The 24,963-nt window shown below is 41.1% G+C and overlaps 1 protein-coding gene across 1 annotated transcript in view; it reads left to right on the top strand.

Annotated features, from left to right (window-relative positions):
- The window catches only part of LOC134858967 (girdin-like), a 60,448-nt gene that overhangs the window by 12,710 nt on the left and 22,775 nt on the right, over positions 1-24,963 (top strand). Inside the window, 7 exon segments of the mRNA XM_063875209.1 lie at positions 10,489-10,558; positions 17,197-17,255; positions 17,966-18,049; positions 18,219-18,359; positions 19,108-19,280; positions 23,781-23,862; positions 24,406-24,564. Coding sequence (XP_063731279.1) covers positions 10,489-10,558; positions 17,197-17,255; positions 17,966-18,049; positions 18,219-18,359; positions 19,108-19,280; positions 23,781-23,862; positions 24,406-24,564 — 768 coding nt within the window.

Here is a 24,963-nt window from a genome sequence, read left to right as displayed (position 1 = left end):
GGGACCATCTTTGTGACAGGTTGGTCTGAATCCATTTTTATGGTCTGGAAGTTAAATAACTTTTCCCACTAGTTCTGAAAAAATGTGTCGGCATATAAGGTAGGTGATTAAAGGACATTTGCTAACAGAATGCGAGTGAACAAGTTTCATTTTGTTAGATATAAATGAAGGCCACTATTTATTTGTTTTGCAGACATTTAACCCATACTGTGTACTCTTGGTTGTTTTAGCTTTAGGGGGACTTAACAGCGAACAATGAATCTTTTGTTCGTCCGTGGTGTTTTCGTTAATCTCCTCTGTCTGTCGCAGCGTCGCTCTGTTAACCTTCTTGTTCAGCCACTGGTGTTTGCGGGCTCAGACCAGAGATCACCTACAGGTTAAACCCCCCCCCCCCCCCTTAGACCACTGCTGTCCTTCCTGTGTGTCTATCAAAAGACAGACTGTATCTTAATATAGTTCTCAGGAAGTAATGGTTTGCAGAGGGCTATCAGTACAAAATCCCCAATGGGTTTGAAGAGCAATGACATTAAAAGTCATGAGACCGTCTTGAATGTTTGCTCCCCGAATTTCTTGGTTCTTTAAGCATTTCCCTTTAATCTTCCACTATCTGTGATTTCCAAGTAGTACACTATCACTGAGGAGATTTAGAGTTGTTGTTATTTTACTACTACTACAATCAATGAAGCTTCCAATCAAATCCAAGTGAAGCCACTATCTATGATTAGTAATGTTTAGAGATTCAAATAAAGATCAAGTGTGCGTGACCGGGACACATTGACTATCATCTGGATTTTTGTTTGGTTAGTATGCCTTAGAGACAAAAAGTAAGGATATCTAGCAGACCTGTATTCATTTGTGTAGTCATGTTTTGTCATAAATTGTCAATAACTATTTTGATGCTGGCACATTTTTAGTTTAATGCTTTGTGTGCATATTTTGAACAATGACTTTATCATTAAGTGACGTTTAGCAGCGCCTTGTGCTAGACTTTATGAAAACACACTAAAATGTGTCTAAACACTAACTTATGGATCACATGGTACCTACTCACACACAGTTGCTGCTATAGTCAAACGGAGACTATTTAGGTAATGTGGAGGAGAATTGGCTTTGATATATGGCTTTGCTGTGGTCTCCCTTTCCTGTGGTTGTTTTGTGGCTTAATGGTATCAGATTTCCACAGCCATATGGATGAAAACGGAACCATTCAGGTCTTAGGCTAATGGACTTTGCAGGTTTTCAATTTACTGTACAGCTCAGCACTTTGAAGGAGGACTTGGAGTAAGTGGAAGCCTCATATGGTTGGTTGCTTCCTGTGATTCAATACATTTATCTAACTTTGGACTCTTCAATTAAATTACACCCAGGTTAGAAACCACTCTCTGGGTAAGGATATGACTGTATATCATCAGAGCAAATGGTCATTATGTTTACTCCATTGGAGCATAAAAAGACAAGTCAGGTATCTTAAGTTGAATACACTCTTATATAGTCAATGTCTAACTGAAGAATCCATACTGCTGGTGTGTTGTCTCTTCCATAACGCTATATATTTCATTAAGAGTATCTGGCAAGTCTGCAAGGGCTCAAATGTAATAAAGTGTTGCCCTCCTCCCAAAGGCTCCTCTGGTGTCAAAAGATGAGTAATTCATTAATCTTGTTGAACTTCCAAGAGGCAGACCGTTAAGGACCTTCTTTTGTCCCTTTCCTCCCCCATCTCTTATCTTAACCATTTTTCCACTCGTTCTCCCTTCCCCTTTCACTTCTGTACAAGATGTAAGCCAAGTAGTTGGTGTTTCCACATGGGAAATCCATTGAGATTGACTTTGTGCAGAGATTGTGAAAGGTGAATTGGTGCAAGACAAGATCTTCAATAAAATGGTTTTCATTTCATAGCTCTCTAGGGCTGAGTGGATCTCAGCGTTCATGTTATTGTGTGTGTGTCTGCGATCAAAGTCTATGTGGTTGTTCTGGTATAGTAGATTGTGTAGGAGGAGGTCAATGTCTAGACAGGCTTCAGATTCTGATTTCAGAATCTGCTGAACAGATCAAGGCTGAACTGCTGTAAGCGTGTGTGTGCTTGTCTGTATGAACGTGCATTTTTTAATGTTGCATAGAAACAGACATGATGTAGAAACATATTTTCTAACTTGGAGTGAGGGGAAATATTCATGTTGGCAATTATCACATTTCCTTTTCACGAGTGAGCCTTTTCAGTGTTCTGTGCACTGACGGTTCATTTCTCTGGTGGTCAGTCCAAATATATAATTGGCCTCCTTTTTAATTTAGTGGCCTTGGTTTGGCATTCTTTAGCAGGATGTAATATGGAGCCTCAACCAGCTGAACTTAAGCCTTTGTGCTTTCCCTGGCTTTTCTTAGAGCTTGCTAAGTGAATCCCTTTATCCTGGTTTGTGAAATGTGTGCTTAGAGAGCATCTGTGGACATTTCATGTAAAAACTGAATCAAATTGATGAGATGGTGCTATTTTTATTTGATTCGTAGTTTTATTGATACATGTGCTCCAGTGGAGGTTTGCCAGTGATTATTTATTTTGTTGCTTGTCGTTAAAAGCAACATTTTCTCTGCTGCTCCCACTCTTCTAAGTAACAGCTTTATAGGTCAAGTTTGGAAATAAGAGCATTTCTGTTCTCTGTTTGCCACTGCTTTGGTTTCGGGTGTGGCTGAAGTCCAGCAGCTCTGTTTTGACTGTTTAAAGGGTGACAGAGGGCACCATTCATGCTGAGCGGGCCCCAAAGTATTGGGCAAGGCTCTAGGAATAGGTACTGTAGGATAGGTTATCATGCACTCTAAGCTATTCTGTAGACTATGTTTAGATCATACTGAGAATTTTTTTTGTTAAATGTTCTTCCCAGTTTCCCCTGTATCAAACTGGTGCCTGGCTTGTGGTTTAAACATTTGGCTTTTTCCTTCTTGACCTCAAGCCTCACAAAGATGCTCTGTTGCTGGGCCAGAGTGGAGCTGAAACACAAACACAGATACAGTACTCACTCTCAGCCTCTCTTACTCACATTCATGCATGCGCAAGGGTCAGCTGCGACATACTGTAGCTAAAGATGGTTGTTTTTGGTTTTGTCTTATTGATACGAGATTGTTCCATGCTTGTTATTGCAGCTTAAGCCTGAAGGCAGATATTATTTGTATTGCCTTTAACTAGACCTTAGTCAAAATGTACAAACATGTTTTTGGTTTAAGTTTGTTATTTAGATCTGGATTTTCCTATTCTTGACTTGACTCATTGTCTTGCTGCTTCCTTTAGCATCAGCAAAGGGCACATCAGTTTATTAGGGCATGTGCTCGTAGCTGGAGGCTAAATATGTGTTGTCATGCAGACTCGCATGCTAGCTAGTCTGAATATTCTGTTGATGATGGTGTAGCAACTAGCATACTAGCTAGGTTTTTATCATACAATGGAATGGAATGGAGGAAGGGAATAATATTTAAGAGGTCTTGTTTTGTCCCTTTTTTAAACCATGTGTGTGTTTGTTTCCTGAGAAGCTGGTAATGGTGTGACTGGTAGCAATATGAGAAAAGACCAGTATCAGTTAACAAAATGGTAACCTCCACACATCCCAACTAATGTCCCGGTTCAAATACCTGATTATTTTCACAAGGAGAAGAGTAATCAAAATGCACTGCTGCTAAAAGTGAATATCTGTTCCTCATCAAGTTTAGTTTAAGTTAAGCCTGGATAATAAGAAAGTCAAATTGATGAATTAAAATAAAAAGCATTGTTTCTGCACAGTCATACTTTGTACTTTTTCTTATTCTAAACAAGGGTAGTGTTATAGAAGTTGTCATTAATGCCGCGGGTTGGCTGCTTTACCATAAACAAAAACATAACTTATCTTGACACATATTTGCACACAGATATCCCTACTGTTTTTTGATCTTTAAAGGCCTTCATGTCGAGTGGTGTTCCAGTTTACACCCAGAACCTCTCAGCAGTCATATCGTATAATCACAGCCTCAAGTAGGAACTGAGCATTGGCTTACCGAAATAACACAGTGTACAAACATCTCTGCAAGCACTTATTTTGTGTGTTTGTTCGTGTGCCTGTGAGATAAAGTACATGTGAGGGATTTGCAGCAGTTATGATGTAGAGTTGGTTCCCATATGCTGCAAGGGATCTTTTTTTAGGTGCCAACTCAGCTGCTGTACTAAGAGGAAGCCAGAAGCAGGGTTCTTTTTTTCCATCACCTACTAGAACTAGAGCATATGAGTTATGTCTGCAGGTGTCATCGCTTTGTGGTTAAACATTAATTCAATCCAGCTTTGAAATCATTTGTTCAGTGTGTATGGTGTATAAGAAACACACTTTTAATGTATCGTCCAGGTTGTAGCAAGTCATTAGCAAAAACCAATACACAATTAAGTCCAACAAAGTCATTTAGTTAATTAAATTTAGTTAAAAACTGTAGATAAGAGTTGAAAGAACAATCAAACTAAATTAAATAAGGCCTCAGTGAGGGCCATAATTGCTCTGACTTTAATTGAACTAAATGACGTGTGGTTGTGTGAACTTTTGCAGTGGGAAGCAGAGCCCTGGGGTTATGGGGTGGCCGGCGGGGGAGTAGGGGTCTGGCTTCCCCAGCCCACCTGCCTCCACCTTTGAGACGAGCAGCATGGATCAACCCGTCCTCTCGTACAGCCTAAGGGGTCTGTTGTAAAAAGCACTCTAGCTGATAGATAAGAGCTGCAGAGAACAAAAGAAACGGATCTAATGGCTCGTTTTCTCCTCCTCTTCGTGGAAGAGATGATGCGTCCATCTGGCAGACTGTGGCCCCCGACTGCTGCTCTTTTCAGGGGAGGCTACTGTTGAGCCAGGAGCAACTGTTGAATTTTATTGCTGGGTTAAATCTAAGTAATTAGTAGTTAAACAAGCACGTTAGCTTTATAGTGAACTAGGATTCTAGTGATGGTTAATAAAACTACTTAATAATTCATCCTTTTTGTTCTGTTGGATTTCATAGACCTTTAAACATTGTATGTATTGTCAAAGTAAACATCGATCGATAAACCCATTTGATTCATCCATTAGTATTCCACTAGGTAATTAAATGGATATTACTCTTAGTCGAGGAGTTATAGCCTCATAGCATATTTCTTTTCATTGCAGAAGTGAGTAGACACTGTAAACAAAATCCAAAATGGTCTTATCTTTGTGCACATTTTGAATGTCCCTTGTTGATTTAAACATTTGACTTCCTTTTTGCTTATCATCACTCTGAAGATCATTGTTGTTTGACTGTAAACAAGAGTAAGGGAAGAAACAAATAGCTAATTCCTTCTGCCCACATTTTGAATTATAAAAAGGTTTTACATCTAAAAGAAAGCAGAGTATAAACACACAGAACCATCCAGGAAGCCATTAGAGAGGGATGCTGAACTGCAGTGCGCAAACCCCTTTTGTGTTCATGAGGGTTTGTTACAGTGCTGAACAGCAGGAAAAGCCTCCTCTGCATTGATTCACTTCATGGGGATGTAGTGAGATCTGGTGTTAAGTGGCTTCTTTGTGTACGGATGGATGTGTATGTGTGTGTGAGAGAGAGAGTGCGATGCGAGTGAAAGGGGAAGCGTGCTCCTTCCTATTGTTGGTAGTAATAACCTTTTCAAGTTCATAATCTCTGTAGCTTTTCAACGGGAGAGTGTGTGTGTGTGTGTGTGTGTGTGTGTGTGTGTGTGTGTGTGTGTGTGTGTGTGTGTGTGTGTGTGTGTGTGTGTGTGTGTGTGTGTGTGTGTGTGTGTGTGTGTGTGTGTGTGTGTGTGTGTGTGTGTGTGTGTGTGTGTGTGTGTGTGTGTGTGTGTGTGTGTGTGTGTGTGTGTGTGTGTCACTAGCATGGGGCGAATAAACCCATCTCCTCGTTTCTATGGTAACACACCATGTCTGTAGAATGGGTGTGATTCAGGGGTTCAGGCAGCATTTCTGCACACACATTTTCACACACTGGCAGTACAATTAGTTCCCTGTTATAGCTGTGCCGGTAGCGGAACTTGTGCCTGGGTGTATGGATGGGAAGGAGTTGTAGGGAGAGGTGTGTGTGAGAATTTGTGAGGACTAATTTAACAGACGAGGTTCCTGTGAGACGCAACCACAGCAGCCTTATAGCCTCTCCACTGACACCATTTTAACACAAACGTCCACACCTACCTACCTACCTACTAAGAGCACATGCACAATTTATATTAGCACAGCTCTTGCCAACTATTGCATTTGCAGAGGTTAGTCTGTATTCGTGTGAGAATGAACAGCTTCCAGGCTACTGATGGATCAGCAGAATTGTATCTCTATCAGCAGATGTCCATTCAGCCCACATGTAAGACGATAGAGCAGTCTTCGGATCCCAGAGACCTTTTTGTTTCATATATCTGCCTCTATAGCATATCATTCGTATAGGTTTGAAGTCACAATGTTTTAAGAACCTCCTGGACAACATGGATAAAGCAGATGAATATGGCTGTTATTGTTTATCAGTGTAACAGACCTACGGATCGTATATAGACTTGATTGCTCTGCTCACCTACCCATAAAGCCACGTTCCCAATACCAATATATTGGATGAGCAAATCCCATTGTGTTTGACCAGCTCCTCTTTAAGCAACTCTCATTCTAGCTGTAGTGTCTCTGTGGGATGGAATATGAACCAGTGTTGAGGATCTGTGAATCCTGCAGGAATCAATAATACAGCAATATAGTGTCAGGATAGGGGGATGGGGGGGGGGGGGGGGGAGGAAAGATGATGAGAAGGGGAAGAGGAGGCAGCTCAGCCCTGCGTGCCTGGAGTGAGAAGTGTTGGAATCAAAGCTCTTTCACTCTGCATTTTGTTTTATCCATCATCAATCACTCCCTCTCTGTGTGAACATCGTCTTTTTCTGACCCTTTAAATGACCGACTCTTCCCCGTTTCCCCACGTGTGAACTGGATAAGATTTTAGATTCTGAATATTGGAGAATGACATTGTGACTGAGCCAAGGTCGTTTCTGCTGTCACAGCTACAGTAAAGCTTTCCATTTCAAAGCAGTGTGAGCGTGTGTGTGCACATGCATGCCTGTCAGTATGTAGCACATCGCCATGACATGATCAGTGTGTGGTGGCTGGTCTCCCGCCTTCAGTGTCCATCATGTTTTATGTATGAGAGCTAAGCCTTCACCAGCTAATCCAGGAGGCATAATGCTATACTGTAGTTTATTAGCCTGCAGCTAATCCTCAAAGCATGTTATTACCCACATATTGCAAAAACACTGTTGGCTCCAGTTGCATACCTTCATTTGCAGACATTATTTGGGGTAGGTTTAATTCACTAGCTCTTTTTTGGGGGGGGCTATTTCCTTTTTTTCCCAGCTACTTCAGCAGTCAGATCATTGCAGGTTGTCATTTAATTTCCCTCTCCATTTGGCACAAAATAAAGACACTATGCTGCTCTGTTCACAGATAAAGACATAATGGTGTAGCACATTCATCAACATACATTCATACAAATGAGAGATAAAACATCAAAGCCAGTAAATGCCCTGGACTTTCTCTTCAGAAAGCTCCAACCTAACACCAGTGCAGATCAGAGGAATGCAATGACTAACGAGAAGTTCCCTTGTGAAGGAAAGGGAAAACAAGTGTTACTGAACAGACATGGTGTTGCACTAACCTCATGACGCTGCACAGTACAGATCATATACCTGCACTGAAGCTAAGCTCTTCTGAATTTCTAGCAATTGAACCTACTGTAATGAACTTGGTGTCAGTGATTGGGTGGTAGGAAAAGATTGACCGAATGGAGCCCAAAATATTGTGCTTAATCAGCAAACACATGCTCCCATTGACAGGTGTGAGCATGTGTCAATGAGTAGGAGTGTTCAGAAGTGGGACAGGTGGTTGTGGAAGGAGAGAAAGCATTTGCTGTTTCTAAAGTTGGGGTCTCTTCTCTGAGGTGACTCATCATTTTCTACAAAGCTCAAAGCACGATAAGCAGTTTGCACAAGCCTTGAAGATATACAACCAAAACTCTTCTGCTTACTGTCGCCGTCTAATATGCTTCTCTCAGAAACTGATTATAGATACAACTGAGATGTTTCAAACCTTAGATATTAGGGTGATTTTTGGCTCCATGGTTCTCTTTAATGTCGATTTTTCGCTCATGTTTCCCGTAGTGACTGGCACACCAAATGCCTCTCTGTGAGGCACCAACTGTGGCTGTCTGTCTACACTCAATATTGTGTCTGACGCTTGTTGAGTCAATCTGTCTCAGCCTTCAGACATTATGGCTGGAGCCGCCTGACTACAGCGTGAGTCATCATCAGTATCAGGGTCACCATACATATTACTTTACTAATAGAACAGATGATGGGAAATAAAGGCTGATGTCATCCATAAAATATCCCAACAGCATTTATTAAGAGTTATTGGTCCCATTAATTATCTATTGAAAGGTTTGGAAATGGCACACGGGCATAACACACCATAACCTCACTCCCTCATGCCCCGGTGTAAACGGGGACATGGACAGAAGGGCAAATGGGGTCAGTGCTCCTATCACCATGACCGAGAAACCATGGCAACCAAGCCCCTACCCTATTATCTGTGACTGACCGTCAGTGCAACCTTAAGTGCGACCTTCACCCCAGATCACAGTCGTTCTGTGGGTATAAAAGCATCAGTCTACTCCTCAATGATTTTTAATCCATCACAGGTTTTCTAAAGGAAAAACTTTCAAGTGTATGAAGCTCAGGTACTTTGATAAGGGTATTGCAAAACATGACACAATATTACATACAGGAGTGGGCAAAATACGAAAGAAATGTTACGATACACAACATCTTTCATAAAACTCCTATTTGTCTATATGTCAGACTATACACTACTATCTCCTGTGCTGAATCAAACACCACATTCTTCACATCAGCCAACAAAGGTTTACACGAATACAGATGTTGATAAGGGGGATATAGGTGAAGTTGTGAATGCATTTCCCCTTGACACGGAGAAACAATGACCCATGTTGGTTCTTTATATACAAAGCGCATCATGAAGGGTGAAAAAAGGAACTGAATCATGTTGGAAGGAAGAGTGCAAACATTTAATCATGCTTAAAATACATCTGTTTGTATAGTGTTCATACCTCATTGTAGTAATCCTGACCATATGGTTTTAATTATCATGTTGGTGGCTAACTCATTTAAGGTGAGCATCTCTCTACAGATAGGACAGATGATATGTTGCTTTCCACATAATATTCTAAGTATGATTTCCTCTTCCTAACTTTGCTTCAGCTTTCATACTTCGCTTTTTTTCTAGCCCTGAAGCCCTTGTGCTTTTAACCTGGGAATGTTTTAGGGATGAAATCAGCTCCTGGTCAATTTAGCTGGTCGCTGCTTTTAAGCATTCTAAACATATTCACAGATGTGGCTCCATTTTAAAAATCAAAACCAGCAAATTATGTCAGCTTTCCAACCTCCCCCCTTTTACCTACATGGTGAGGTAATGCAATATGTATAGAGCAGATGGTTATGGAGGGAGGGTTGGTTGGGGCTTCTGCAAAAGCCCTTCCTTTATATAAGCCTATTTGGCATAACATCAGCCCTGCATAGAGAACTCAATCTGCCGGGTCACATGAGTTCAAACAGCTCTCTGCCATCAGGTATACATAAAATATTCAAGTTAGGTGACCTCCATGTCCTTTCTGCTTAAAGAAACCAGCTTTTCTTTTCAGCTAAACTTGGTTCTGCTCAAAAGGTTATGCCTGCAACAATATTTTGGCAGGCTGTTGATGAATCTCGTCCTCAAAGAAAGATTTATATGTAATTATGTAGACGAGACATAAATGTAATGCATTTTTTATTGCTTGTAGCGTGTTGAGCACTTATTGCAATCATTTGAAGATCTGACTCGAACCAAAGCATCACCATAATTGAGCCCTGCCTGTGTGTGTGTGTGTGTGTGTGTGTGTGTGTGTGTGTGTGTGTGTGTGTGTGTGTGTGTGTGTGTGTGTGTGTGTGTGTGTGTGTGTGTGTGTGTGTGTGTGTGTGTGTGTGTGTGTGTGTGTGTGTGTGTGTGTGTGTGTGTGTGTGTGTGTGTGTGTGTGTGTGTGTGTGTGTGTGTGTGTGTGTGTGTGTGTGTGTGTGTGTGTGTCAGCTCATGGTTTCATTTTGTTTTAATGGTTGACATGTAAACGGAGGGGGCCCTGCCGCAAAACCCACACCATCAATTTACCTCGCATAAATACCACTGTCACTTGCGTAGTCACACACACACACACACACACACATTGCCCATGAAAACACCACTCTCTCAACTAAATTGGATTGATACTGCTCATTTGAAATATAGTGTTTATATTTGACAGTAGGGATGAAAGCTGTCTCAGATGGAGATGTGGACTGAAAACCTCTGCTTTTCCTGCGTCGTAAAATACTTTACAAAATGCTAAATAGTGATTCCTCTGCCTGACTCTCTTTTCCATTGCTTTGTGTAACAGGAAACTCTCCAGCAGCTGGTGATGATGCCCTTACCAAACGTCCTGATACTTGGCAAGAACCCTCTGTCTGGTAAGTGTCAATGTGCCAAACAACATTATACACACTGATGCTTTCACCAATGCCTCGATCGGCAGCAAAAAGTACATTAAAACCCTCTTGTTGAAACACATGAGCAGTGTGTACAGTTCACAAGGAGGACACACACATTGTTGCATTGCTTATTTAATTATGCATCTTTAGAACTCTTAATTATGAGGTTGGACTTCCCTCTCTGAATGTAGATTTTCCTTTGTTTCTCCATGTGCTTAATAACGAGTTGCCCCTTTTTACCAGCATCAATAGTGCTTGCTGTTAAAAGGAAATAGACATGACGGCATGGTTAATAGGGACTTTACAGAGGAATGGAATAATGCTAAGTGGATTAAGGCTATGGAAAGATTAACGGTATCTCTTCAAGGACAAAACTAACATTTTGCCCCCATTAACACCAGTCTCTAAAGCGTATGCATTGCACACCCACACAGGCGTTTTCGGTTAATCTGGCTGATTAGTTCCTTGACAGGGCTGTGGGAGTGTGTGGACTGTAATTTATTGACACCTTCCCATGTTTCCTGTTAGCTTTATTGCACCTGTTAGGGTGGGACAAATTACACTGTATCATCAAAAAGATCAAAGCTCTGGCCTACTTTTCAACCTGAGCTGAGGTCGACTCGGCCAGAATAACTTAAAACACTTGTGTGGATTTTCAGAGGCTTAAAAATAACAATAAAGGAAAATGACTTCATGCGGTCACTCAAAGTCTCTAGGAAGGCACACATTTGATCCTAAACTCGGCTCCATGTGTTCCTCTGAGGCACGTTTAAGATGGCAGATGTTTTTAAAGTGCAAGATCAGACAGTGGCAGTAGCACAGTTACAGTTTATGGGGTTGAACGAAGCTATTTTCACTGATAAGCCCTTATTATAAAAGCCCCATTCTTCATCTTCTCACAGGATTTTTTATTAAGGAATGCAATTATAGGGAACTACTTCTCTTTGGTGACTTTTAGCATAAACTACAGGAGGGAAACATTCAATGAAAAGCATTAGAGTCAACCTTAATCTGAGTCAGATCATTTAGGGACCAATTAAACTAATTTCTTTCTGACGCAAGGGGTATATTTATGCCGTTCAACTGTTATTCATCGTTCGCTCAACAGTTTTAAAGTAATCCCTAAGTGTGAGCAGCGTAATTAAACTTTATGTCCAATTGATTGGTCAAAGTGTCGACCCAGTAATGATGTTGAGCCTGACTATAAAACACTGTTGACAGAGCTTACTCGTGTCACTATGCCCTTAAAACAAGTATGTTAAAAAGTAAACCTGAATGTTGAACCATACCTGCAATGGTTTTAAAAAAAAAACACAGAGAAAGATCTGCTAATAAATGTAACCCTTCTGCAGCAAAGCTTTCATCCGCTGAGTCTGGATGTGCTATTTAATAAGTCCAAGCTGCCTTTAAGCAACAGTAGTGCAGTGTCATTTTATGAAAAATGTTTTGAGCACCTTGACCTCTGTAGCCTCCCTGATATTCCACACTGACCTTAATGCAGCCTCTAAAGAGATAGTAACTAGTTTGAGGCCATCATATGAGATCATGGCGTGTTGGCTGTGGAAATAAAAGATTGTATCGAATAAATAAAACATTTGATGGGACAAAGCTTCCTGCCACCCAGCATGCTTAGATCAATTATTGGCATGATAGCCCCAAGTGAAAAACGTTGGCTAAAACCATGGCAAGGTCATTTGATTGCTTTTTTAACTTTTGGGGAAAGCGTGTCCTCACAGATCAAGCCTGTGTGTACATCTGATTTGATGTACACACAGGCTGATTTGTTTCCAGGCTTGGTTGGAAGAGCTTGTTTAAGGATATATTAAACACATTAAATGGTTTCGAGATCCCTGTCCTCCCTCAGCTGCCTTTGTCACACTTTCAACACAACCATTTTTAGTTTTTCCTTGGTCACAGTTATCTCTTGCAGGGAGTACACACAAAATATATTTACATTAGAGGTAACACATCTTCCAATGGCCTGCAAAAAAACCCAGTAAAAGAGAGTTTTCACAAGTATTTTTAATATGTTATTCCAAGCAACATCTACTGGTGATAACCACCATCTGCAGCATACCTCTTACCTCTCAATACAGCATTCTTTTGGCATTTTCTTCATTCCTCACAGTGCTGCTTCCTATTATAACCCGGTCTAGTCATTGTGATGCCAGGAGGATTCTTTCGTAAACTCTCAAAATAATGTCTGCCTTTTTGAATTTCACAGCGGTAGATTTCTTAAGATCCACCACAGCCTTACCCGAGTCTGAATATTAAGTGAATACTAAAGTGAACCCAGCGCAGACAAGAGAGGAGGGCAGCTCGGGCTAAAATCATTAGACTAAATTCCTCAGGGTTTCCTTTGCCCTTTACCCTCTGGATGTCAGATCATCAGTCAGTCAGTCAGAGCAGTGGTGGTGGTGGAGTCTGAGTCTCTGCGGCTGCCAGCTGAAAGTCATTGGCCATGTGGCTTTTGTTATGCTCTCATTAGGGGGCAGGGTACGACTCTGTATGTGTGTGAGTGTTTGCACGTGTGAGTGTTTAGTTGGTGGATGGGGGAGGGTATATTTCTAAACAGTGAACAGTGGGAAAGCACTGTAGTACCCTCCCCAGGCTCCCCATTTACCTTAGTCTGCATAAGATAGGCATGTGAGATGCACAGACACACTTCAATGCAACTTGCACGCACAGACAGACAGACAAGACAGACAGACACACAGACACACAGACACACAGACACACAGACACACAGACACACAGACACACACAGACACACAGACACACACACACACTACCCGTTTTGTTTAGTCTGTCTTAAAGCCTGGGAATTTTCATCAGTGATCTGGTTTGATCTTGTGAAAACTCTGCCTTGAAAATGTGTTCTGGACTATATGTGGTACTCTCTTAATACCTGAAGCCTTTACTGGTTTGCTTCACTCAAGTCTCTGCCGGTCATTTGTGTTTTCTTTGCTTCGTAAATTAAGTCTGCAACCGTGTTTTTGAAAACATCATACTCCTGCTGAAGGACAACACTGCACACTTGACAGGTTGCCTTAAACACATTTCAGATGAAGGGTAATATTTTTTTTAAACCATCTATGAACAAACATTGCCAAACATGGTTCTAGATGAAAGAACATCCCAACGAGCCGAGCAGTTTTTTAACCAGTAGCAACAACATGAAAGCCAATAAGCTGAGACAATGTAAGTGCTGGATTAAGATAAACAGTGGAAAATGCCAATTGGACCAGTATATGCAATTGTGTTCTTCTGTCTTTGATGCTCTTCACACTCTATCTCGTCTTATAAAGCATGAATGCCCTGAAATAACATGAACATAAGGTTCAGCCAACGCTGTCCTTTGCTCGATGTCAAAGCAATATCAGATTGCTTGTACCAGTTTCACCGCTGACATGCAAGTCACCGGGTCCTGAATGACTCCATTCATCACGGCAGCAGACGTGGTCATAGCAGTTGATTGCACAGCCACACTTCTTTTTTTTTCTGCTTATTCACTCACGTCCTCACACACAGACTCACAATGGCCTTGCAGGAAGACGGGTTAGTCACTGTCCGTCTGACCTCTTGTTTCCTGCTAGGATGATGAAGCAGGGAGGAAGGACGGGAGGTGCAGAGCCTTCATGAGCAAATGCAAACCCTTGGGAGGCGTGAATGATTTGTAACAATGTTGAAGGGAGGAAGGAAGGGTGGATGTTGCAGGGAATAAATGGATGGATGCAAAGAGTGTGTGTATAAGAAAGGAGGAAGAGTAGGAGGTCGGAAATGTGAGGCTAGTATAGACATAGTTTGAAGCCTTGTTGTTGCTGGAGGGATATTTCTCCTTTCTATTTCCACAGTTGCCTCTTTCTTTCCTCCATCATTCTTTCTCTCTGTATTTTCTTCTACATCCCTTCCATGTGTTTGCTTCTTCTGCTCTGTGGTGCTTTCCCGCTTTTGTCTCTTTTTCTTTTATCTCTCCCTTTACCGTTTCTTCCCCTTGTTCTCACTCTGTAGCTTTATAAATAATTGAACCTATGAGGGGGTTATCTCTCCTACTGCGCTTTACTAGATGTGCTGAGCTAAATCCCTTCCCTGACTGGAATAGGTTGCTCCTGCTCTAATAGTGCACAATTAAGCCCTGCAGCTGTGAGAATTAAGTTTTATCCACCGTCACCCTTTTATGCCCACATATTCTCTTTATATGCAAAGTATTTCTTCTTTTATCACCAGGTGCTGATTGCAAATTGTCTGACTAAGCACAAAATAATCACATCTAACTGATACCACTATACCAGGAATGGAAATGTTTGAAAGCGGATAGATAGCATGCAAGAAACACATGAGCTTTTCTAACAGGGGCCGAGTTAATACCCATAAAGCCATGTCATTTATTTATGGGTGTTATTTGGTACAATCTGCACTTTGCAGCTGCAGAATTTTAATTCAATCCGTGTTTCCACAGCATTGTACGACTTGTCTTACCTTTTGGTGCTTTTTTTTCACGGCAGATAGTAAGTGTAGGAGGGGTTTATCAACAAAAGAGAAGTTATTGTCAAGTGTAGAAAGTTGCAGAAACGTATTGACACTGCTGCAACGTTCAAAAGATGTGAGGGGAGGAGGTTTCAAACCTGTTCGACAATCTGACATACACTCCTGTTTAATTATATTGATACCATTACCTTCGAATACTGAACAAAAGCGCCCTTCCCGACCTTTAGAGCAAATAATAACGATCTTGTTTGTGTTACATTAGCTGTGATGCTCTACCCAATGGCTGGAAAGTTTCACTGTGACCGAGAAAAACAGTATTCACCATATTTCCTTGGCTGCATCACTGAACAAATGTAATACAGTCTTAATGACCATCCAAACGTCGGCCAGTCTTAATGGGTAAATCAACAGTGAAATTGCATCCAGAGGAAAAAGGCTGCAGACAGACTCCTTTTCCACCAGCTGTAGGGCAAAACAACATGCTGCGACATCACTGATTGGGCTTCGGCCAAAAGTACAGAGTTTCAGTCCAGAGAGCAGCGCTGCAAGTTTCTATTCGTTATCAGTGTTTGTCCTTTATATTCCTGCCTGGGAACTATAATGAACTATAATTTGTTATGTGTATAATATTGGTCTCACCCATAAAGGATGATGATTTATCCTGCCACTTAATGACCACATGGAGGTTCCTGTTACACATTGATTTGTGTGTCTGTATTGATTCGAGAGGAATGAGAGATGGCAGATAATTTGCTTGTCAGGAGGCTTTTGTAAAATTGATGGATATCCTGTGTTTTGGAAGCTTTCCCTAAGGAACTGCTTGGTTAAACGTTAGATGCCTTTTTAAATCTTTGCATTACACCGACAATCTGACTTCTTTTTCCAGCTAGTTGCATAATGTTGAGAAGTTTTTGTTCATCTGATTTGATTTTCTGGTCAAATCATTTGCTTTCCAGTCCAATAAAGTGCAAAGTCATAGATCAAAATTGTCTTCCTGTATGCCTGTCTTTGAGCTGCTCCTGCTGTGATGATTGGCCCATTAAACTGAGAGGCAAACAGACCACCCCTCACAGAAAACACGCTGTCACTAATCTGGATTTATTACTATTGAAGCCGGACAGTGTTAGCACTCAATACCCCCTGGGCCACATGATGAGCTGGCTTATCACACAAACACAAACACAAACACAAACACACACACAAAGACACACACCCTACTCTGAACTGGAAAAACACACAGTATTAGTATTGACATAGACACACTACTTGAGTCTACAACTTAGTGCAACACACACACACACACACACACACACACACACACACACACACACACACACACATACACATACACATACACATACACATACACACACACACACACACACACACACACACACACACCACCTGGTTTGCTGTCGGTCTGCAACAAATCCCATGGATGAGCTCAGGCCTGTTGCGCCTGCTAGCAGCTGTTTGTGGGTTTCAGCCGTTTCTGACAATATGCCCCGACATGTGGAAGAGTCCTGGAAGTTCATCTTGCCAGCGCTTAACGCTGTGGAAAACATTGTGGTAAAGTTACAAGATACGGGTGTTTTTATTAGGTATGTACAGTAAGTGTGGGATAGGTGGATACAGTTTCAAAGGTGACTACTGTAACGTGACTAAATCTTGATTTGTTTTGTTATGGGAAAATTATTTTTGATCTTATGCCAAAGTAGACTGATAAGTAGGACTCCATCTGTCTAGTATACATCGGCTAAAAACTAGACAATTGTGATGCTGTAAATGAAAAATCTGTGTCTTTAGTTCAAAAGGCTAGACAAATTCTTCCTCCAATCAGCAGATCTCTCATTTTGTGGCTTAGTGCTTCAGGCAAATGCTTCTACCACTATTAATAAATCTATCAATGAACTTTAGTCATCAACCTCTGTGATTTGTTACTTCTTCTTAAACCACAGAAGCTGGTAGAACAGAATGTAAGACGAGACAAAACAGAAACGTGACTGAATCACACTCTTGCACATTTGTCTGGTTTTGACAATCATAGTGGGGTCCTTGCAGGCATACTTCAATGTGGTTTGGCTTTAATCTTAATACTCTGTATCTCTGTGCTTCTTTTTCTTCTTTAGAACAAGGTCTGGAGGAGGTCAAAAAACTGTTGCTGCTGCTACTGGGGTGTGCTGTCCAGGTAAGAGAAGTCCACCTTAACTTTGACAAACTTCAGGCTTCAATGAGCAGGAACCAAGCACGTTCATAACAATGGCAATCAACCTCTTAGAGACATTTTGTGCGTGATATTAGTGGTTCAAAAATATTAATACATCCTCCCTTATTTACAGCAATTTGTTCCCTTTTGTAAAATGAATTAACACAAACTCTTTTGTCATGCTCATGCTTTGTAATACATAATGTGTCCTACCTTTCCTGTCTCGTGACAAAGCCCCATGCAGCTCTTACTCACTGCCTTTCCAACAAGGGCACTGACCCCTCACTGGCACTATTGTTTCAGCAAAAGACATTAAAGTTGCGTGTGAGAAACACTGACTTCATATTCCTTCTACTTCAAGCTTACAGTAAGCTCAGCTGTACCTGCTGCAGAGTGAGAATTAGACACACCGTTAGAGAGGAGCTTACATCTGTAGTGCAGAGTCTTGTTCTTATCTTATCTTCTTCCAACAACAGAGGAAAGTGATCTTTGTCTGATCCACAAGATAAAGTTTTGTTTGAAGAATGCCTTCCTAAATACGACTGATCCTTGGAAAATCAGCTTCTGCCTTGCGTCTTCAATGCTGATCTACTAACCTCCTGTTGACCTTCAACCCACGTAACTCTTTATCTCAGAAATATAATTATTCCTCTCTTCTGTATTTCCTGCCTCCCACTTACTTCTGTTTACAGTGTGAGAAAAAGGAAGAGTACATCGAGTGTATCCAGACTCTGGACTTTGACACCAAAGCTGCCATAGCATCCCACATCCAAGAGGTATTTCTCCTTCATAATAAACACAATTAAGACATAATTAGGATATAATATCACCTTATGTTGCTCCACTCTAATGATCAGTATGCTTATAGTGGAATAGTTTCGCTTACAATTCTGTTATAAATGCAGCTTCTCCATATGGTTATCATTGATATGATGCTTGTTTTAGGTAACCCATAATCAGGAGAATGTAGTGGACATGCAGTGGTTGGAAAGCGGGGAAATGCCTCCTGAGGACCTGGACAGCCTCTCCAGAAACCTGGCTTTCCACCTCAAACGCTTGGTGGATGAGCGGGACACACAGCTGGAGGTAATGACATGTCAAATCAAATAAAGGATCTATTAATCGGTGTTGGAAATCCATTTTATCATTTAAACCACAAAAAACTGTACAATAAACAAAGCAGGAACCATTGTCCATTGTATTTGACTTATTCTCTTTGTGTGTTCATGGACGTTTGTCACAGTTCCGCAAAACCAAACTTCTAGTCAGGGTTATGTGGAAAGTTTTCCTTTTTTTAGCCGTTACCATAAAAGAGCCACCTCAGGAAGGAAGGGTTGAAACTGTTAACTGTCTCATAGATGGTGTGTGAGTGTTTTACTTGGAGTATACGTCATTAAATGAGTTTCCAACCGAAACGGTGCAGATGCCCACAACTGATATGGCTGATCTTTATGTGTGTGTGTGTGTGTGTGTCTTTTGTGTGTGTGTCAGGGATCTAATAGCCTCCAGATTATCACTGTGGAGTCCAGCCGCTCTCAATTAAAATCCCATTTCCTGTCACAGGCAGTAGATCAAAATAGGCTGCTTGTGTGGGACTGTGCATGTACGTTTTGCCCTAATGCCTTGTGTTCTAGTTTTGGGTGGTGGGGGTGCTCTGGGTGAATCCATGGATCTTTGTTGAATCATAATTTTTGCTGTTGCCACTGTAATGCTACTTAGCTTTGTACAGATGTCCCTAAATACATATTCAAAAATATATTTCTGACTTCTATTAATTGTTGTCATGTCTCGTAATCTCACCCTCTGCCTATTATTCCTTTCTCTGTCCATGCAGACAATAGTGGAGTTAACCCAGGAGAGAGACTGTGTGCAGCTCTCCCCTCTGGCTACCTGTTCGACCCAGTCTCCCGGTGACTCCCCCGGGATGAGGAGGACCGAGAGCCGTCAGCACCTCTCTGTGGAGTTGGCTGATGCCAAGGCCAAGATCAGACGCCTTCGACAGGAACTGTGAGTACCACGGATTTATCAGCTAGATAACAAAATGGAGAACAAAGGGGTCATAATGCACTGAAAAAGCGAATATGAAGAGCATAAACAAAGCGGTCCTTTGCTGGAATGAGGCTAAAGCTATTTACCCTTACAATATGAAACTGCTAAATAATAGTCATTGGCTAATTTATGACGATGATGTTTGGTTAGAATTGTTCACACTTGGTTGATATGGTTGTGGGCATCAACAGAAATTGAAGAATCGTCCTTAAACATTTTCATCCAACCTGGGTAGTTATTTATTTATTATATTATACTTCTGATTAGATAACGGTAGTGGAAAGATTGCTGAAAAGATTTAGAGGCAGAGATAGTCCCATAGCAGAATTCGAAACAAGGAGCTTTGCTGTTCATAGTTCTGGTCCTAGTCATAAGAGTTCATCGTCTTGGCGTATAGTTCAGGAAAGGTATCAAAGTTTTAGGTTTTTTAACAGCCATAGTTTAAGCAGGATGTGGTGATTCATCATGGTCCTTACGGGAACCCTGCTGGGTCTATGCTCATAGTTGTTATTGGATGTTTTAATTACTGTATTTAAGCCTCAAACACAATGCTTGAAGAACAGCAGTGACGACATAGAGAGGAAAAGTCACGAATACCAGCAGTCCACTTCTTCTGCTTCTTTATTACTCTCATGCTGTTGATGATGTCATTCTGCACCACCACAACATGCACACTCACACGAGTTAAACCCCACTCACAAACCCTGGTGAGGCCTGTTAAATTCTACCCATGAATTATAGAGCTTCCTTTTCCAAGTGCTGTAATCCCTGGGCAGACAAAGGCTTAATGGTCAACACGGATGAGTTAGAAGAAAGGGGAAGTATTTAAATGTGGCACGCACATTACATCTAATGTATCAGACTGGCTGGCATCAGGAGGCAGTTGTCGATACCGAATGCTTTGCCAGAAACAGTTGGGTTAACAGGTGTTGCTTTCATTCAGTCTATCCTTCTTTTTACATAATTAAATCCTCACTGAAACTAAGCTTGAATTAGATGTTAATGAGGGTCTGTGTCCCATCAGATAATGTGTAGTTCCTTCTTTATTTCGTGTCATTTGTTCTCTTGAGTGAATCTGATTTCAAGATCAAACCGCCATTCATCACCTTATCAAGTGGAAATTGTGCAGGTCACCCTGTGCTCAGTCACATGACACACTGCATATTGCCTGAACTCATTAATGGTTTCTACAGAGAACAGGTCTGACATTCATCACGGGAGAAATGTCCCTTAAACGTTCTTGAGCTACATGATCAGTTCTTCAGGACCTAAACAGGGTAACAAAACAGCACCCGACTAGCCAATGAGTTATATTGTTTTTGGGTTGCCATGGAATTGTTTAGTTGTTTCTGTGGTGGGCCAGACCAGACAAAAAGGGACTTTAAGTCAGTCCAAGCTGACACAGCCTGGTCACATGATAGCAGTTTCTTCTTTAAGCAGAGGACTGTGCTTAATGTGTCTCAGTGCACATAAACAGATATTGTCTCCTCATTCAAATGCAGATGTGTGTGTTTGCTGTGTGGTCTTGTGTGTGTGTGTGTGTGTGTGTGTGTGTGTGTGTGTGTGTGTGTGTGTGTGTGTGTGTGTGTGTGTGTGTGTGTGTGTGTGTGTGTGTGTGTGTGTGTGTGTGTGTGTGTGTGTGTGTGTGTGTGTGTGTGTGTGTGTGTGTGTGTGTGTGTGTGTGTGTGTGTGTGTGTGTGTGTGTGTGTGTCGGGAGAAGACCAGGTCAGAGCCGAGGGGGGGTTTGCTTAATTGTTACCACAGTGGTCTCTGGTCTATTTTGTTAATGTTTTTGTTAAGCTACTGCCTCATTTTGGCTGCATTTCCCCTTCCTGTTCAAGCTCAGACACACTGCGATCATATCTGTGAAATAATAAGTCTTAACCTGATTTCAGATCAAACCTCTTTTTTTTTTTGCTCTGCTTTTAATAATTTCCCCTGAGAAAAGTCCCCTATGTGCTGACCATAGTTGACAGTCTGTTACGTACATCTAGCTTCAACTAATGCAGTCTATTCATGACAGTCCTGTTAAACCCTACCTTCATTAACTTTATAATGTTCGGTTTTCTCCTCTATATGACAGTTAAACCTCTCTGTATGATACATCACAGCTCAGAAACATGTTTTCTCATGTACTTTTTAGCAGAATTTTAGCAAATGATCACCTCTTTCCTGTAACTAATAGCCCATGTGAGTTTGTGGCCAACAAGCGAGTACAACTGAATTACTAGTTGATTATTTCCAGCTAAAAACCCAAACTAACTCACTGAGTAAATCTGCTTTTATGCTCAAATTGGTAACGACCAAACGTAATGTGTCATGTAATGTCTGCTCTATTGTAACTCAACCAACACATGGTCCTGCAGGAGTATTCAATGAAATGTTACATATTTATTTAAAAGTAGGATATGTATATATAAGGGTGATTTTTGCTTATTTTTCATTGTCTGTGGTGTTTATTTATTTACATTCTGCTGTTCCTCTTTGACATACTGTTTTAATTAAGAAACAGTTTAAACTATTGCAGAAGAAATGTGGTAATGTTGATCACAAAAGTTGTGTTGTAGATTTGTTTACATGTGTGTTTACATTGTATTGTGTAGACCAAAGTGAGTCACTTCCACATGAAGGTTATATATTTGCTGTTGAGGTCATATTTAATAGCGTACAAACACATTTGGGGTATCGTAAAGATGCTTTTTCAAAAAGGGCCAAACATGTGTTATGAAAATATTAGGGTTAGGGTAAGAGGCATACCATTTAGACATGTAGAAGACAACTAACACAAGTTTCTGTTTGCTTCTTTGCTTTTCAAATACAGCAATGCATGCAGTTGTTTGTCTGTGCTTGCCCAGATGCAGTGCGTGTTAAACCATTAACTTAAGCAGTAGAGCCAGCTGCATCCATAATATGAGCCCAAAGCTAATCTGCCATGCTGGAGTTGACAGGTGTTTGTGATTTTGGTAACTGGAGTTTTTAGGGGGAGATGGGGATATGCTGAAAGAGGGGGAGGGGGTTAACAAACACAGAAAGGGGTAAAGGAACATCCTGCCTGCAAATCGTCTCTACTTTCCTAAATAACGTCAGCTGTGGGAGGAAGGAGGAGTGAAATGAAAGTAAAGAGGGAAGGAAAAAGGTACAATTTCCTTATTGAGAAGCACCCCGAGTCTCCAGAGAGCTGTAATAAAATACTCCATCAGATGTTCAGTGGAGCGGGTTTATGCACAAACACTAGACAGCATCTCAGGAATGCAGTCCTTTTTTCCTCAGAGCAGTGTGACACACTCTGCCCCTTTGGTAGAAGCCTGGAGAATTTACACACACACACACACACACACACACATGGAGACGGTAAATGTCAGGCTGCCCTCTCTCACTGTCACTTAGACACATGGACACAGGAGAGTTGGATAGCAAATAGCAAGAGCCTACTATTCAGCATGAAAGACTGACAGTTTTGATTCTGTGTTTTGTGCAACCAGATTTAAAACTTGCGTCACTATGATCTTATCTGTCTGTAGAAGTGTCTCCAGATTAAAGGAGGATGAGGGCTTTGACCCTCAGGAGTGCATTTGCATATGTTTACCCCTGAAGTATTCACAGGGTACTATCTTTTCTTCGGTTGACTTTAACGGCTGTCTTTCCCCTCATGGTGTGTGATGCTGAGTGTGATGTCCAGCAGAAAGAGTTTGTTTATTAGTAGCAGAATTCAGGACAGGACACAGGATAGACTTTGTGTCCTGACCATCACAGCTCAAACTCACCAGACACAATAGGCTATTTTTACGTGAAAATGGCTTTATGTTTTTATTGAGGTCTTGAAATAAACATGTGGGTTGCTGATTTTTATAGCTGACCAACAAGGTCTATTATACCTATGTGATGTTGCAGATGCCTCGTTTAAATGCTGACAGTTATTTAGCGTGAGTAGCCTCTTTTTTAATTAAAATTATTAAGATAATAGAAACTGAAATAAATCTCTGATATTTGGGAAATAGTCTCAATGGCCTCCAAACTGTCTTAAAGGATTACCTTTTCTTATTTGTTGTTTATATTTATGTATAATATTGGTTCAGTGAAGTTAAAATAGTGATCATATTAAGGCAGATTATTATATTCAATAACTATGTCAATGGGTCCCTACCAATACAAATGGTTTAGCGGAAAAGCTTGAAATGGAAACAGCCCTAAAGGATTGACCTTGTTGGAACTCAATTCGGAAGCACACATGCAATAACCTAAAAAAAAAAACGTGGCACATTATTTTCAGAGTCCGACCTAACAGTCACATGAACAGGGAGGAACTACATCATGTTTAGTTTCTTTCTTCTGCAGAGGAATTGTCAGTTTCTGTGTAGCTCCCAGAATTCTTTCTATCTTTCCTATATCTAGGTTACATTCTCCGACCTCTTTCCATTTTTCTCCGTGTTTAATTCCCTCTTTCCGTCTCTTTTTCAGAGAGGAGAAGAGCGAGCAGCTCTTGGACACCAGGCAGGAGCTGGACAACAGTGAAGTGGAGCTCAAGAAGCTTCAGCAGGAGGTAACACCACATGTCACAAATCCTCACACACGTAAACAACACACCAACATTAATATGACCTGATCTCCCCTTCACCTGCCGCACCCTCCTCTATCTAAGAACTTTGTTTCTGCAGTGCTGCCACACTTAATCAGCTAGCTAGTGCCTTAGCTCATTAGAGGCTATTAGAGCTATCTTTAGTCTCGCAACAGCCTCCTATGGCTTCTGATTTGAAGTAGGTGGCAGACTGACTGGCAGGCTAACAAAGTGTATGCTGTAAAAAAAGGTGGATGAGTTCAGGCAGGATGTGACGTGTGTTAGTGTGGGGAAGCGTGTTTGTGATAATTAATAGCTTCGAGAGTTTGTTCTGACCTTTATCTGTTTATGTAACAGGCAAGACTTAGTTGCTCATAGATTATCTACCTGTCATACAATATTACAGTCACTTGTAAAGGTATCTGTTGCTTTTTATAGTGGTTCGTATATCTGTGCATGCTATTCCTGAGATATGCTGTTATGAGTCAACATTTCCTTACATTAATGCTGTGTATTTGGCTCCTGCAGAGCTACCAGTTGCTGTCGGACGCTCGGTCGGCTCGGGCCTACCGCGACGAGCTCGACGCACTCAGAGAGAAAGCAATCCGTGTCGACAAGCTGGAGAGCGAGCTGAGCCGATACAGGGAGAGACTTCACGACATCGAGTTTTACAAGGCCAGAGTCGAGGTACACACATCAAGCTTTACTTCAAGCCAAGAGGATGGTGTTTATTAAAGGACAACCCCAGAACACTTAAGCCAATTTGACTTCATATCACGTCTTATTAACAGCACATAAGCAGCATCAGATCAAAATTCAAGACGCAAGCTACTGTCAACACCTGCCTAATCTCATGATGCAAGACTTTTTCAGATCATCATTAAAATCGAAACTTTTTTATCCATAAATATGTATTTGAATTATCAAGGAGGTGTTTTCCCACTATTTGCTGACCATGCACACATAGTGTAGACACCATTTGAATATCAACTGTATTTAACTAAATAAATTATTGTACACATCCCTGTATTTGTATTTCCACTACTGCTCATAGTGTTACTTTGAATACTGTTATTACTGAATCTA

The sequence above is a fragment of the Eleginops maclovinus genome, chromosome 22 (genome assembly GCF_036324505.1).
Source record: "Eleginops maclovinus isolate JMC-PN-2008 ecotype Puerto Natales chromosome 22, JC_Emac_rtc_rv5, whole genome shotgun sequence".
Taxonomy (NCBI): Eukaryota; Metazoa; Chordata; class Actinopteri; order Perciformes; family Eleginopidae; genus Eleginops; species Eleginops maclovinus.
This window is presented reverse-complemented; position numbering and strand designations above follow the sequence as displayed.